Consider the following 15,879-nt stretch of genomic DNA (forward strand, 5'->3'; position numbering starts at 1 on the left):
GCCCCCAGTCCCCCGGCCCCCAGCCGCGCGCTGCGTCCTGCAGGGGGCGCCCGACGGCCGCGCGGCCGGCCGCCCCGCGGGCATCTGGAGCGAGTTAGGCTGGGAGGCCGGCGGGCGGCGGCGTGAGCTCATCCCGGCCCGCCCGCTGCGGTCCCGGCGCTGGAAGGGAACAGAACAGAAGCGCCGCGGGCCGGCTCGGGGCAGCGCGGCGGGAGCGTGACTCCTCCCGGAATGTGGGTGTGAGCGCAGAGGCGGCGGTGTGTGTGTCGCTGGCGCGTCGCCGAGGGAGGGCCGAGCCCCGGGAGCCGGCCGCCAGCGTGTGTCGCTGTGTGTCACCGTGTGTCGTGGCTGGTGAGGCTGTGGGTGTTCCCGTGGGGGAAACGCTGCGTGTGTCAAGTTACACACATCCCAGCACATACTCCTTCCACCAAGTGCACAGGAGGGAGAGGGCCGGCTCCGCGGCCCAGAGCTGGGACTCCTGGCTCCCCGCCCCTGAGCCCGTGCGTGTCCCTGTGCGTATGTGCAGAAATTCCGAGCCCGCCCACCGTGTCCCCGCGTGCCGGGTCAGTGTCCGGGGCCCAGGTCCCTTCTGCCCATACGCAAACATAGTCTTCCTGGTCATTTTCCCCGGGCACTGTCCTCCTTCCGGAGGGAAGGAGAGCCCTCTTCCCTCCAGGGTCATGGCTAACAGTGACTCACAGCGACCACATGCGGAGACACACACCCAGCATTCCTATGAGAAACACCTTCCTGTTAGCAGGACTCCGGGGCCGGGGAACCAACAGGCAGATTGCAGGGTGGTGGCAAGGCTTGGAGAGGCCGCTTGGTGAGAGAGGCCCATCCCTGCCTGGGGTGGGGAGCACGAGGGGCTGGAGGTCGCTGAACCCCATGTCTTAGGTGCTCCAGCCCCCTGCAATGGGCCCTGAGGATCCTGTACAGGACTCCCAGGGCCAGGAGCTAGGGGGGGACGTGGCATCGTAGCCATCACCAGACACAGAGAGGGGAGCTGGGGCTAGAGGAGGCGCCTGGGAGCACCCAGGGCTCCCCTGACCCAGGCTGGTCCTTGCCTTGGGCCCTCACCTAAGGGATCAGCTGTCCCAGCTTTGGGTAGCTGTAGTCCCAGCTGTGCCAGAGACCTCGGGGAGGTGGCCCTGGCTACCAGCACCGGCCAGCCTTGCTGGTAGGGTTTGCAGCCCTGTCATGCCGTCATCCTCCTCTCCTCACCCCCCAGCTGGGCAGTGGCTCTGAGACAAGGACTCTGCCTTACAGAAGGGCACATGAGCCCTTCACCCTTCCTCACCAGCTATTGCTCCTGGGGCCCAAAGCACACGTTTGCAGAGGGCTGGCCCAGAGCTCTAGGCCTCTGAGCTGCCTCCACATCCCCACCGGTGAGAGAGAAAGGACACCCGGCCCTGGGTAGGCCTCCATAGGACGTGGCTTTGCCTCTAAAGGGACATGCGTCTATGGCAGCCACCCNGCCCCCCCGGGGGGGGGGGTCCTCAGCTCCCAAGGCACTGGGACAAGCTGGGTGAGGGGTATTTTTTTAACTAGAATGACTCTGGTTTGTATAACCAGAGCTTCCAAATTACTTAGCAAAACATGTTTGCTTTTTAATTAACATGTGCTTGCAAAACAATGGTTTTAATTAAAGTGGGTGGGGGAGAGAAGGGACGTGAGGGAGAATATTTCAAGGAGCTCTAAGTCCCAGGCCAGACTTATTAAAAATAAAGTGGGAGCTTTGCCCCAACCCAGCAGAAGCTGGGAGGTCAGGCAGGCTCCTTGGGGAGCCCTGGGAACAACCCTACCTGCCTTCACCATTCTCCCGCTCCCTTGCTGAGAATTCACCTTTTTGCTGATGGTCTCATGACTCACCCCCAGTGTTCCCTGGGCTCCCTGGGAAGGGGTGGTCTTTTAGAAAGCAGTTTTGCAGCTAGATGAATAGGGATCCACCAGATAAGAGACAGGGGACAGCATGAGTGAAGACGTGAGACTGTGGGCCTTGTTGGGGGGACATTAAGTTCACTGGGGAAGGAGAGAGTGGAGGTGAGGGAAGGTGACCAGTGAAAAAGCCAGATTCCCCCAGACTGGTGGACCAGAAGGGTAGAGCTGGATCGGGAGACACTGACCTCCAAACCCCAGGGTGATAGGTAGGGGGAGCTGAGCTGGGGCCAGGGATGTAGGGGTGGAAGGGAGGGTAAGGCTACGTTGGACAGAGGGATTGGCAGAGGAAGGGGAGGGCCTGCGGGGACTAGAAGTGGGAGGTGGCCTGGATTGAGGACCTGGGGCTTCTGGTCAGAGGCTGCTGGGCCCCCCTGCAGGTTTGGTCAGTCCAGCAGGGGGCAGCGTTGGCCCCATCATCCTGGACTTAAATGCACCCACCCAATCCCAGACACGAAAAGCTTTGGAAAGAGTGAGAACAAGATGATCCCTCCAGGTCAGCTGCACTTTCTCCCGTTTCTGTCTTTTAGAGCCAGCGCTGGGGTGCAGCCCAGGGTCAGAGGTCAACACCTCCCCCCAACACACATGTGGACAAAGGGAGATTGACAAGAAGTTTTTGGGGAGTGAGGGCACCCCCAGGGTTCAGGTCAGATGGCCCTGAACCCCCAGATCCCGGTGGCCCTACCCAGGACCCTGTTTCTCATTAGGGCCCTTCTAGACTCCCCCCAGCCCACGCCCCCACATGAAACGTGCCTCCCTGTACTTAATTCATTACGCCAGGCAGGGTGGGAGGCCCAGCGGGCGGGGGTTATTTTTTTCCCCTGAGCTCAGACATTCCTCGCTTTATTATTCTCCACATTTCAAAGCAGCTGTCGCCTCCCCCTACCGCCCCCAGCCCGAAGCTCAGAGTCCAGAAGGGGCCTCTCCAGGGCTCAGAACACCAGAAGTTTCCACACCTCCAGCCCAACACAGGAGAGAAACTGAGGCTCAGAACTAGAGCCCCAGGGCAACCTGCAGGGACCTCCCCCAACAGCCTGCACCTGAACTTACCTACCCCCAAGCTTGGATCCTCCTATGTGCCCCCCACCGCCCTGTCGCCCTCTGTAACATTGTGTTCCCTGACTCTATTCACCCTACCTTCCACACTAGTGACCTCAGAGGCCCCCTCTCCAATGCAGAGCCAGCCCTGGCGTCCCCCAGCCTGGAGCAGGTGCTAGGACAGTTCTCGGGGGCCCTGCTCTGCTCAGGGCCTTAACAAACTGAGCTCTGGAAGGGTCAGCAGCCTGACGGAGGGCAAGGCCCATCCTGAATCTAAGGGATCAACCCAGAGGATGGCAGGGCTGGGGTCAGCCTAGTGAGTCACCTAGAAGCTAGGCTGGGGAGCAACAGTTCTAAGGACCCAGTTTTGGAGAACTAGGGAGGCCCTGGACACATTTTTGCCCCACATCAGAGAGCTGCCCACCTGGCCGAGCTGCCTCAGTAGGAGGTGAGCTCCCTGTTGCTGGGGGTGTTCAAGCAAACAGCAGCTCATCAGACTTGCCCTGGAAAAGAGGATGGCCCAGGTATCTGAGGCCCCTTCCCGTCCAATTTGGAGGTCAGAATCTGGGGCTGGCAGGGAAGGAACCCACTCCAGATTAACAGAATTAAGGGTCCCTCCTCGCTCACTCAGGGATGGCAAGGCGGGTCTGGAAGCACAGGGAAAGGCCCCAGGACAGGAGACCTGGGAGCTGGACCGAAGCCCGAACAGGACCCAGCGTGTACATTTTCTTTGTGGGCTCACTACAGTGTCCCTGGCCCCTGGGGAAGAACTGGGAGCACAGCAGATATGCCATCAACGTGTACTGATGGTTTAAATGGGCTCTGACCCAGGCCCCACTCCCAGAGCCTGCAGGGGTCAGGGCCTCCACCTGGGGGAGGGACTCTGATGACCGGGGAAGCAGAGACAGGGGCCCAGGTGGGGCTGGCAACCAGGGGGTGCCGAGGACTGAGTTTGCAGGCCACTCTTGGTATCATTTTGCCCCTGCTGACCCCACAGCCAGGCACGTCCACCCTGCGTGTGGGGCTTGACAGCTGGATCCTCAGGTGCCCAGGAGGGTAGGAGTCACTCTGTGATATGGCCCTGGAGAGTTCTCGGTGTCCACACAAGCCTGGGGGCCCAGGGCCTGCCCATACATCCAGCTCTACTCTTCAGACCTACCCCAGGGGCCCCCTTACTACAAGGAAGTCACCATCTGGGGGACAGACAGCACAGAGCCCGAGCTCCTGAGACAGGGAGCAGCCACCAGTTGGCCCAGAGCTGGTGGATGCGGGTATGTCTCCGTCTTGGGGGCTCCCAGCCCTGGGCCCCTTCACTCCCCTGCAGACCATGCAGGAACCCGTGAAGCTCTTGGGATGTGCCCAGCTTCCCCCTTTATCCGTCCCTCAGCCACGAGCACTGTTTCTCTTCCCGGGGCTAGAAACCATTGAGAATTTGTGCCTCCTGCCTCGGCAGCCCCCCACCCGGCCCAGTGCTGGAGCTGGACGCAGGCAGCCACTGCCACTGGCTTCCCGCCTCCCACTGCAGGTGGGAACAGTATAGGCACCCAGAGGTTCGGGGACACTCGGAATCACGGGATCCCAGATACCGCCATGAAGGGAGCAGAGGCATGGTCCCATCCTCCTGCTTCCAACCCCAGCCCCAACCTCATCAGTGCCCCCATCTCAGGGGTTCCCGCTGAGTCTCGGCTCCCCGCTCCACCCCACCTGGCAGGGCCAGGCCTATCAGTCATCATGGGCATCTGATAATTACACTATGCGTGAATGAATGAATGAATGAATGTGTCAGTTCAAATGAGCCCGGGGCCTGGAAAGGATGGGCCCCATTCAAGTGTCTCTATGCAGGGGTTTGGGGAGATGTTGATTGCAACAAACTGCGAGATTTTCTCAACACTTAAAAATTGACTTGTAAGGTCTGATTTTGCCAACTAAAGACTTGAAAACAAGAGCCACCAGATACCATCACCATTGTTTTGTGAACAAAAGGGAAGGTATTCTCAAGACAAAAGAAGTCGTAGGCCCATGGGGTCTTGGAAGAAGGACAGGCCTTGAAGATGCATAAATTGAGCTTCATGGCAAGGCCATGGGCCACCAACATGGGCCTTACTTTTCTCTCATGAAAACTTTCTTGGATATTGTCACAGGCTGGGCCCTGGGGCTTGGGGATACCCATATGCTTCTAACCTCTACCAGTGCCAGAACCCCTTTTGCAGCCTTCCTGACTGGAATTGGTTTCCTTCTGCTTGCACACCCCTCAGGACAAGGTGCTCACTACCTCTCCCCGTTAGCTCCAGAGCTGGGGATGTCATTCCGGAGCACTTTTAAGTGGCTTCCAAGCCTACTGTGGGAGGGAGGGAAGGGACCACACGGGAAGGGAGATGGAAGAGGTACTGGGGGGAGGGAAGACAGTGGCCTCCAGACCCAGGGCATGAGAACGGTGGGGGGCAAGGGGAGCTCATATTCAGCTGGATCAGAGTATAAATAATCAGAAAGTTGGTCGAGACCTGAGACTTCCCAAGGAGTAGTGTCTCCCCATCTCTGGAGTTCCAGAGTCTTCCAGCTGCCTCACTCCATGCCCTGGCCCTTCAGAAGGGCTCTGGCGCCCTGATTGTCACCAAGACCTCACCGGACAGGTGAGGTTCCCAGACCTACAGGCCAGAGAAGGGGACACAGATTGAAAGAAAATGGTGGAACTTCAGGCGTCCTCAGTGAGGCAGGGGAGGAAGGGGCAGGCAGGGGCCCCTCCCAGCCTGACCTTCTAGGCCCTCCCCTGTCCGAGGGGCCCCGGGCCCTGGCTGCTGAGACCGGAGGGGGCCTGTTGGGCGGCTGGCCCCGGGGAGCCTCGTGTGTACACACACACACACACACACACACACACACACACACACGCACTCCACATTCCAGCCGTGCTCTGTCAGCGTTTGGGCAAACCAGGATTGTGTGGCTTTGGGAAAGCGGGAACAAATAACCCCCAAACTTGGGTGAGGGCGGGCCTGGGGCTGGGTGGAAGGGACCCAGGAGAACCCCCAGGGAGCCACTTCAGGGCTGGGTTGCCGGGTTCAAGGTCTGGGGTTTTCCTGCATTCTCTGAGGCTACTGGGTCAGCAGTCCCAGGGTGAGGCTGGCCCTGCACCCAGGCAGGCTCCTCCTGGCCCCCTCCCCTCAACCCTCCCCACCACCAGGACCTCAGGACCCACAGCACAGCGCTCCGGCCTGGCGCCCCCAAGCACCCACTCCCACAGCAGAAGGGCTCACACCCGGCGTGGCCCGATTTCTTTTGCCTCTGCCCCCACCTTCTCTGCACCCCCACCCCACTGTGCCTCTGCCTTCATACAATCCGTGACTTGGACCCTTTTACTACACCCCCAATTTCTCTTAAGATGGTCATCAGCTTTCTGTCGGCCCCTCTGCCGCTGAGCGCTCTGGGCCCTAGCGCCTAGTTTCTTGTACCTGCAGTCTGATTTCCTCTCCTCTAGTGACTTGGGAAGATCTTCCTCCCATACCTGATGTCTTCAAGGTCCTGCCTGACTTCATTGAACCTCGTCCTGCGTGTCTGGCCTTCTCGGCCCCCCCACTCAGTGCTATTGGTTCCATGTCCCAGGGGTGACCCCTTGAATCCTGGCGATGGAGGCTGGGGAGAGGCTGCAGGGTGTAGCAGGCCACCGAGAGCCAGAAGCAGCCATGCAGGGATGTCGGAGCAGAGGAGGGACAATTGGTTCTGGGGTCCTCAGTTTCCCCGGGCTGCCCCGCTGACCCTCTGGATCAGCCTGGACCAGGACTGAAACCAGAGGTGACTATTCCTGCCACCTTAGAAAGACCTCAGAGATCAGGCCTCAGACCGGATGGGGGAAGGGAGGCATAGAGAGACCCCGGATTAGACCCCACCTTACAGAGCATGGGCCCTGGCACTCGAGGCATGGAGGGAACGAGGTTAACAGGGAGACCAACCCTCTGCCCCCTCCGATCCCTTTCCACCGGCCATAGGGCCACAGGCTGGACCACCCTGCTTGAGGGGGGAGCTGGGACAGTGTTTATGCAACTGTGGGAAGGCCGCAGCCCGGCTGGCAGTGCTGCCTGCCCAGCACCCGCACTGACTCGGCAGAGCCCCCCAGCACGTACACGCTTGGACACACATGCCAACAGACACAGACATGCGCACACACCGAGGTGCACACACGCGTGCATATGCACAGACCAGCGGCACACGCATGTACAGGTATACACTTGGGCAACTCACGCCCCCACAGATACACTCACAGACGCAGACACTCAGGCACACTCGGAGGCACACGCACACACAAACACACAGGGACACACAGAAATACACGTTCCACCCAGCCGAGGTGGGGCAGGAGGGAAGCGGAGTGAGGAAAACGCTCAGCCCCGCAGCCGAGTGGCACGGTCTAGGTCCCTCCACCCATCCACTCTGACACCTGTGCCTACAGCCAGTGACCTGAGCCCAGGACTGACGGCCCGCCCAGGGTCAGCACAGCCACATACGACAGGCACGAGGCCCCCAGAGGGGCAAGGTGACCGTGGCTGGGACAGAGACACATGCCAAGTGGAGTAGAGCCCCAACCAGTGGGGCCAACCCGGCCCAGCCTGAGCTTATCAGACACAACAGCCCCCTCTGTACCCCCACCAGCAACCCCCCAGCCCGTCCCCCCCCCCGCCCGCACAGAATGACTGGTGGGTCCAGGCTGCTGAGTGTCTTGGGGGAATGTGCGGGACGCTCCCTCCCGCTGCCAAGCCAAGCTGAGGACAGTGGTATCTCCCAGGAACCAAGTGAGCCTGGGGCCCACTGCAGGACCATCCTGAAACCCAGAGCAGGGACAGGCATCCTCGAGAGAGCACGTATCCCCAGGGATCCAGGATATACGTGAACTTGGAAGCAGGGTCCCTTCTTGCCTGGAGATGATCAAACAGGGGCGATCCCCTGGGTGGGCATCCCCTGAAAGACAAGGCTGGGACCTCTGGGTCCCACGTGGCCCTGGGAGACTTTTGAAAGGGAGCTCAACAGCTCCAGGAATGAAGTGGCTAGGGCGGGCCGGCAGGAACAGGGGGCTGCCCAGAAGGGTATCACCCAGTCACGAGGCTCCCCACCCTGGCTGGGACCAAAGGGAGTCCCTGCTTTCCTGTGGGGGTTCCCAGCCCTCAGTTGTCCAGGGAGGCCCACCAGAGTCCAGCAAGGTCACACGTACACAGGAGACAGCCCCAGTGGCGGAGGCCACACAGCAAGGCCGCACGTGCCTCCGTTCCCCGCCCCACCAGCCAGCTGGACTCTGCCCCATAACGAGCGGACCACAGTCCCTCACCTGCCACCCCGAACGGGATCTGGCGCTGGAGCGGACTGTGTGGAGACAAGGAAAGGAACCAGAAGGCCCCGGAACCCTCATGACCGCCCCAAGATATTGCCGCAACTGGTTTCAAAGGGACTTGGCGATCCAACGGCTTCTCCCCTCCGCTGGGCCAAGCGGGTATCCACTTCTCTCTCCTGCACCCTCCTGCCTCGTCATCCTGCTTCTGCTCGCGTTCCCCCCAGTCTACTCTCCACCTGGCGGCCAGAGTGATGCCGATACAGCGTCTCCCCAAGCACGTGCCAAAGCCCTTCCCGTGGCCACAGCACCTCCATCACCTCTCTGACTCAGGCCCCACTACCTCCCCATGGCACTGTCTGCTCCCATCTCAGGGCCTTTGTGCCCCCTGCAGGAATGTCTTCCCTCCATACCCACGCCGCTGCCTGGAGGAGATGCTGAAGTGCCCTACACGAATGTTCCAGTCTTCCTAGGAGGCCCTGCCCCAACCCGTGAAGGGGGGAGAAGCCGGAGAGTCTGGTTTCCTCATCCCCTCAAGCAGGACAACCCACTGTCTCCTGGAGGCCCCCAGTGGGGCCGATCCCCACTGTCCATGGTGCTCTCTGCTCCCCGGCACCCCGTAGAGACTTCCTTCCCTTCCAGCTGCTCTCCCATGCTCCCTGGGGTCACCTCCCAGGGAGACGACTTGCATTCACGGCTTGGTCTCAGCTCTGCTTCTGGGGAAGCGCANGACCACCCTGCTTGAGGGGGGAGCTGGGACAGTGTTTATGCAACTGTGGGAAGGCCGCAGCCCGGCTGGCAGTGCTGCCTGCCCAGCACCCGCACTGACTCGGCAGAGCCCCCCAGCACGTACACGCTTGGACACATATGCCAACAGACACAGACATGCGCACACACCGAGGTGCACACACGCGTGCATATGCACAGACCAGCGGCACACGCATGTACAGGTATACACTTGGGCAACTCACGCCCCCACAGATACACTCACAGACGCAGACACTCAGGCACACTCGGAGGCACACGCACACACAAACACACAGGGACACACAGAAATACACGTTCCACCCAGCCGAGGTGGGGCAGGAGGGAAGCGGAGTGAGGAAAACGCTCAGCCCCGCAGCCGAGTGGCACGGTCTAGGTCCCTCCACCCATCCACTCTGACACCTGTGCCTACAGCCAGTGACCTGAGCCCAGGACTGACGGCCCGCCCAGGGTCAGCACAGCCACATACGACAGGCACGAGGCCCCAGAGGGGCAAGGTGACCGTGGCTGGGACAGAGACACATGCCAAGTGGAGTAGAGCCCCAACCAGTGGGGCCAACCCGGCCCAGCCTGAGCTTATCAGACACAACAGCCCCCTCTGTACCCCCACCAGCACCCCCCCAAAAAAAAAAAAAAAAAAAAGCCCGCACAGAATGACTGGTGGGTCCAGGCTGCTGAGTGTCTTGGGGGAATGTGCGGGACGCTCCCTCCCGCTGCCAAGCCAAGCTGAGGACAGTGGTATCTCCCAGGAACCAAGTGAGCCTGGGGCCCACTGCAGGACCATCCTGAAACCCAGAGCAGGGACAGGCATCCTCGAGAGAGCACGTATTCCCAGGGATCCAGGATATACGTGAACTTGGAAGCAGGGTCCCTTCTTGCCTGGAGATGATCAAACAGGGGCGATCCCCTGGGTGGGCATCCCCTGAAAGACAAGGCTGGGACCTCTGGGTCCCACGTGGCCCTGGGAGACTTTTGAAAGGGAGCTCAGCAGCTCCAGGAATGAAGTGGCTAGGGCGGGCCGGCAGGAACAGGGGGCTGCCCAGAAGGGTATCACCCAGTCACGAGGCTCCCCACCCTGGCTGGGACCAAAGGGAGTCCCTGCTTTCCTGTGGGGGTTCCCAGCCCCCAGTTGTCCAGGGAGGCCCACCAGAGTCCAGCAAGGTCACACGTACACAGGAGACAGCCCCAGTGGCGGAGGCCACACAGCAAGGCCGCACGTGCCTCCGTTCCCCGCCCCACCAGCCAGCTGGACTCTGCCCCATAACGAGCGGACCACAGTCCCTCACCTGCCACCCCGAACGGGATCTGGCGCTGGAGCGGACTGTGTGGAGACAAGGAAAGGAACCAGAAGGCCCCGGAACCCTCATGACCGCCCCAAGATATTGCCGCAACTGGTTTCAAAGGGACTTGGCGATCCAACGGCTTCTCCCCTCCGCTGGGCCAAGCGGGTATCCACTTCTCTCTCCTGCACCCTCCTGCCTCGTCATCCTGCTTCTGCTCGCGTTCCCCCCAGTCTACTCTCCACCTGGCGGCCAGAGTGATGCCGATACAGCGTCTCCCCAAGCACGTGCCAAAGCCCTTCCCGTGGCCACAGCACCTCCATCACCTCTCTGACTCAGGCCCCACTACCTCCCCATGGCACTGTCTGCTCCCATCTCAGGGCCTTTGTGCCCCCTGCAGGAATGTCTTCCCTCCATGCCCACGCCGCTGCCTGGAGGAGATGCTGAAGTGCCCTACACGAATGTTCCAGTCTTCCTAGGAGGCCCTGCCCCAACCCGTGAAGGGGGGAGAAGCCGGAGAGTCTGGTTTCCTCATCCCCTCAAGCAGGACAACCCACTGTCTCCTGGAGGCCCCCAGTGGGGCCGATCCCCACTGTCCATGGTGCTCTCTGCTCCCCGGCACCCCGTAGAGACTTCCTTCCCTTCCAGCTGCTCTCCCATGCTCCCTGGGGTCACCTCCCGGGGAGACGACTTGCATTCACGGCTTGGTCTCAGCTCTGCTTCTGGGGAAGCGCAGCTAAGACCCTCCATCTCTCCTCTCTCGCTTGTCTCTCTGCTTTAACAACTCCCCACGCTCCCCTTCCCCCCCAGCCCCCCTACCACCACCATCCTACTTTCTCTGCCTCTATGAATTCGATGACTCAAGGTACCTCCTTTGAGTGGAATCACACGGTGTTGTGAGTCTGGCCTATTTCACTTAGTATAATACCCTCAAAGTCCATCCATGTTGTAGCAGGTGTCAGAATGTCCTTCCTTCTTCAGGCCTGAATAATGGGCCATTGTGTAGCTAGAAACATTTTGTTTAGCCACTCATCTGTCGACAGGCACCTGGCTGTTTCCACCTTTGGGCTCTATGAACATGGGGGTACGAGTGTCTCTCTGTCCCTGCTTTCAGTTCTTTTGGGAAGGTACTTAGAAATGGAATTGCTGGATCATATAGGAACTTGTTTTTAATTCTGCAAAGACCCTCCGTAGCATTTTCCGCACCATTTTTGGTGGCTGCCCCATTTTACGTTCCCACCGGACAGCACTCGCAGGGTCCAATTTCTCTACATTCTCACAACACCTGTTCCTCCCTGTTTCTTGAATAAGAGCCCCCCCAACTGGGTGTGAAGTGGGATCTCCTGGCGGTTTGGATTTGCATTGCCCTAATTAGTGATGTCGAACATCGCCTCACATGCTCACTGGCCACGGGTAGATGTGCTTTGGAGAAATGTCGATTCAGTCTTCTGCCCATGTTTGAATTGGGTGGCCTATTATTTTGCTGTAGACCTGTAGGAGTCCTTTATATATTCTGGGTATTATCTCCTCTTTTTTAAGTCTTTGCCCAACTATTATCTTCTCCGATCATCACCGGCCTCATGATTTAACAGCTCAGCCCCTTCCCGCTCCTACATGCACACGCATGCACGGCCTCTCCCTTGCTTTGGGTCCCTTCTCAGCCTTTGTCGCTTGCTGACACACCTTATGGGTGGTGATTTGTCAGGCCTTTGTGAGCTCTGAGGGCAGAGGTTTGACCGCTTTCTCCACTACGGTGTTCACAGGGCCTAGGACAGAGCCTGGCACACAGTTGTGCTCAATAGACTCAGAGAATAAAAGGAGGAGGGGACAGACTCCGGCAGAGACACTCACACCCGTCACGGGTACAGCCTCACATACGCTGCTGGCACATGCGCCCCACACTCTCACACTCGATCCCAACACGCTCCAGGCAGGTCCCCACACCACACCAACAGCCACGGGCAGCCTGACCTGAGCTCGTCTTCAAACCCACTTGCACAGGAGCAGGCTCCCGTCCCACGCGGACGCGCTCGCGTGCACTCTGATGGGGCTGCTCTGACCTTCTGGGTCCTCCTGGCCTGCGGGCTGATTCCTACCCTGTATGTCCCACTCCCCTCTCTGAGCCCTTGATCTGCCCCACACCCCCTGTCCTTAGGGACCACAGGCTCTCTGCAGGGCATTTTTCTTCATCGAATCAAAACTGTGCAAATCACCTCCTCCAGGAAGCCCCCTCTCACTCTCCCCACTGGGCTCCAAGGGGAGGGGCCCCGGCCAGCAAGCAGGGTGCGGGCAATGGGGCAGGGGTTTGCAGGAAGTGTATCTCCTGTCATTGCAGGAAATGCACACTTATCTTCTGCTGAGAAGCCCAGGGCTGGGGAACCCACTGGGGACCCCAGACACGGCCCCAGTAAATCCTCTTCCTCTGGCCTCAGCCACACCACAGGCAGAGTGCCTCAGTTTCCCCATCTGAGTCAATCGGGAGTCTAAGGCCCTTTCAGTTCCAACAGCCTGGGGACAAAGTTAGCTCCCGCCCTGCCATTCATTCCCAGAGTGACTCAGGTAAGACCATTCTCTGCTCTGGGCCTCAGTCTCCCCACCTGTGACATGGGCAGCCCTGGGCCAATGTCCCCATGGATCCCTGATGGCTGGTGGTACCACCTCCTGAATGGAGAAGAGGAGGACAAGAGCAAGGGAGGGGCAGCCAGGCCTCTTCCCGCTCAGCCCTGCTCCTGCCCCCGCACCCTGGTGGGCAAGCTCAGAGGTTTGGGATGGTTTTGAGGGGGAGCAAGGAGGCAGGATTTCAGCATGACTCCCCTCATTTCATCCGGGGCTCACCGTGTGGGGCTCAAAGATTTTACAGTAGCCAACTAAAGGGCCACAGAGGGGAAAGAAGGAAGGAGAGAGAGGGAAGGAAGGAAGGAAGGAAGGAAGGAAGGAAGGAAGGAAGGAAGGAAGGAAGGAAGGAGAGAAGGAAGAGAGGAAGGGAGAGAGGAAGGAAGGAAGGAAGTTAGGAGGGAGAGAGGGAAGAAGGGAAGGAAGGAAGTTAGGAGGGAGAGAGGGAAGAAGGGAAGGAAGGAAGGAAGGGAGTTGGGAGGGAAGGAAGGAAAGGAGGGAGGGAGGAAGGAAAGAAAGAAGGGAGGGAAGGAGGAGAAGGAAGGAAGGAAAGAAGGAAAAAGGAAGGAAAGATGCCATTTATTCATGAGGCCCATGGGATGAGGACAGAGCTACACCTCTACCAGGGGGGGATGACAGGCCCCCAGAGGTCTGCAGGGCCGGCAGGGGGGCTGCAGTAGGAGTCTCGATGTGCTCCCCGCATCCTGGCAACTGCAGGCGGCTTGCTGGTGTCAGCGCCCTGTGAGCGGGAGATGAGCTGTCCCCAGCACGGGCTCCCCGGCTCCCTGAGAGTAAAGGCAGTCACAGGTTACAGTGCAGGGGGTGGAGCGAGGCAGTGGGGTGTCAGCAGCGAGCTGGAGCCAGCGGAGAGGGGGAGGTGGCCACATGGGATTTGGGAGCTGAGGCTCGAGGGGGCAAGCGCTGAGCGGGGCAGAGGCGGCCCAGCAGGCAGCAGGTTTGGAAAGCGGTGGAAGTCTCACCTGGGACGAGAGGCTCAGCTGGCCATGATGTGCTTCACAAATGCTGCAAAGAAGGGCAGAGAGAGTGGCAGGGGTTGAGCGCTGGTGGCCGCAGCGGGGGGGCCTCGGGTCCCAGGGCCCTCCCCCGGTCCCCCTGCGGCGCCCACCTTCATAGTTGATGCAGCCGTTGGAGTCTTCCTGCCCTGCCATCAGTTTCTCCACCTCATCTTCCGTCAGCCTCTCACCTGGCCGGGCGGGAGGCTGAGTCAGCATCGCCGGAAGGGTACGAAGGGGGGGCACAGGGCCCTCTGGATGGTGGCTCTGTCTCCCTAGTACTCCCACACCTCACTTTGGCACAGCCCTCCCGGCTCACAAGGCCTGGGCCATCACCCCCATTTCTGAGACCAGGAGAATCAGTGACAAGTCCAAAAGGAGGGGACTTGGGGTACACGCCTGGCACGCCCTCCAACTCTGTCCATAACTGTGCCAGCTTGGTGCTCAAGTCCCCAGCACGTATTGTCATCTTTTTTCGACAGGCTGCTGGGGACCCCTTCCATCAAGAGGAGGCCAGGCCCCCCAGGTCCCTGGAAGCAGTCCTTCCGGCAGCGTTTGGAGGCTAGAGAAAGGGCCCCTGGGGTGGAGCTGAGGGCCTCAGGGGATGATGGCAGAGGAGACAAGGAGACAACATCTCTGTTCTCCAGACAAGTCGGCCACTTTCTTGCCTCTGGGTATTGTGTGCTGCACTGGTCCCCTGGCTGGAAGGGGGGGGTGACCTCCTACACCCAGTTACACACACACAACCCCAGAGAGCAGCCCAGGGCCAAACACACGAAGGGGTTCAGTTAATGTCGGGTGCAGGGAAACGTTGCTTTGAGCAGATATAGTAGGTGTTCAATAAACATTTGCTGTGTGGAAACTCCTTTGAGAAGGGGGTGCCCCTGCCAGCCAGGTGATGGGGGTCAAGATGCCCAAGAGGCAGGCCCCTTACCTACTGGGTCACTTTGTGGCTGTGTCCTTGGAATCTGACCTTGAGACCACAAACACCAGGACTGAACTGGTCATCGGGTGCACCACACTGCCCACCACGTCCCCATCCCCATCCCCAGAGCTGCCCTCATCCCCCTTCGTTTCCATGAACTGCACCAACGCACCTTCTTTGTCCCCACCTGAACTTCTAAACTCCCCACATCCCTGTCACCTGCCATGGAGGCCCCTTGACCATGTCACCCTCCGGAATCACAGCTCAGACACAGGCTCAGTGGGTGCCAGAAGGGTCCTCCCCAGGACGACCCCCTGAAAGGAGGAGTGGGGGTGGGGAGGAGGCGGCCCTCACCTAGCGTGGCCAGCACGTGGCGGAGCTCGGCGCCCATGACCGTGCCGTTGCCCTCCTTGTCGAAGACCCGCAGCCCCTCCACAAAGTCCTCGTAGGTTCCCGTGTCCTTGTTCTTGGAGATGTGCTGGAGCATGGGCAGGAAGGTGTCGAAGTCCATCATCTTGGTGTTGAGCTCTGTGGGGGTGTGGTGGCTCTGAGGGGCAGGGCGGGCACACCCCTTCCCCTGGGCCACAGAGTGCAGAGTCCCAAAGCACTCTACGCCTGCTGGCCATCTACAAAGCACGTCGTCATCACGAGGCACTTTACGGTCAAGCGAGACATGCATGGTTTATATCATCCTTTGCTGTTCGCGGGGACAGTTTGCTGCAGTGGTGCCCCCGCAGGTTCTGTCTAGCGCCTCTACTCTGCTTTCGGTGGGTGGGGGGGGACCATCCTAGATCGTGTGATAGACCCCATCCTCCCCACCCCAGGGATTGCTCAGGAGCTGTGGGACCAATCAGAGACCTTCCCTGGGACTTTGGAACCTGTGGAGGGGCCCTGGGTCTCACACCTCCGTGGGGCAAAGCAGGCAACCCTCTCTGGCAGAAGCAGTGAGGGAATCTGGCCCTGAGCGCCAGAGACACGCCGAGGAGACCGGGGGGG

General features: G+C 60.0%; 1 protein-coding gene across 1 annotated transcript in view; it reads right to left on the reverse strand.

Annotated features, from left to right (window-relative positions):
* Positions 1-13,505: 13,505 nt before the first annotated feature.
* MYL3 (myosin light chain 3) overlaps positions 13,506-15,879 on the reverse strand; it is a 4,451-nt gene continuing 2,077 nt past the window's right edge. Inside the window, exons 2-5 of the mRNA XM_034657202.1 lie at positions 15,238-15,550; positions 14,072-14,149; positions 13,926-13,968; positions 13,506-13,730 (exon numbers count right to left, since the gene is read on the reverse strand). Of these exons, the coding sequence (XP_034513093.1) occupies positions 13,940-13,968; positions 14,072-14,149; positions 15,238-15,550 (420 nt within the window). The 3' untranslated portion in view covers positions 13,506-13,730; positions 13,926-13,939. The remainder of the gene's footprint in view (positions 13,731-13,925; positions 13,969-14,071; positions 14,150-15,237; positions 15,551-15,879) is intronic.

This window comes from Ailuropoda melanoleuca, chromosome 4, assembly GCF_002007445.2.
Source record: "Ailuropoda melanoleuca isolate Jingjing chromosome 4, ASM200744v2, whole genome shotgun sequence".
Classification (NCBI taxonomy): Eukaryota; Metazoa; Chordata; class Mammalia; order Carnivora; family Ursidae; genus Ailuropoda; species Ailuropoda melanoleuca.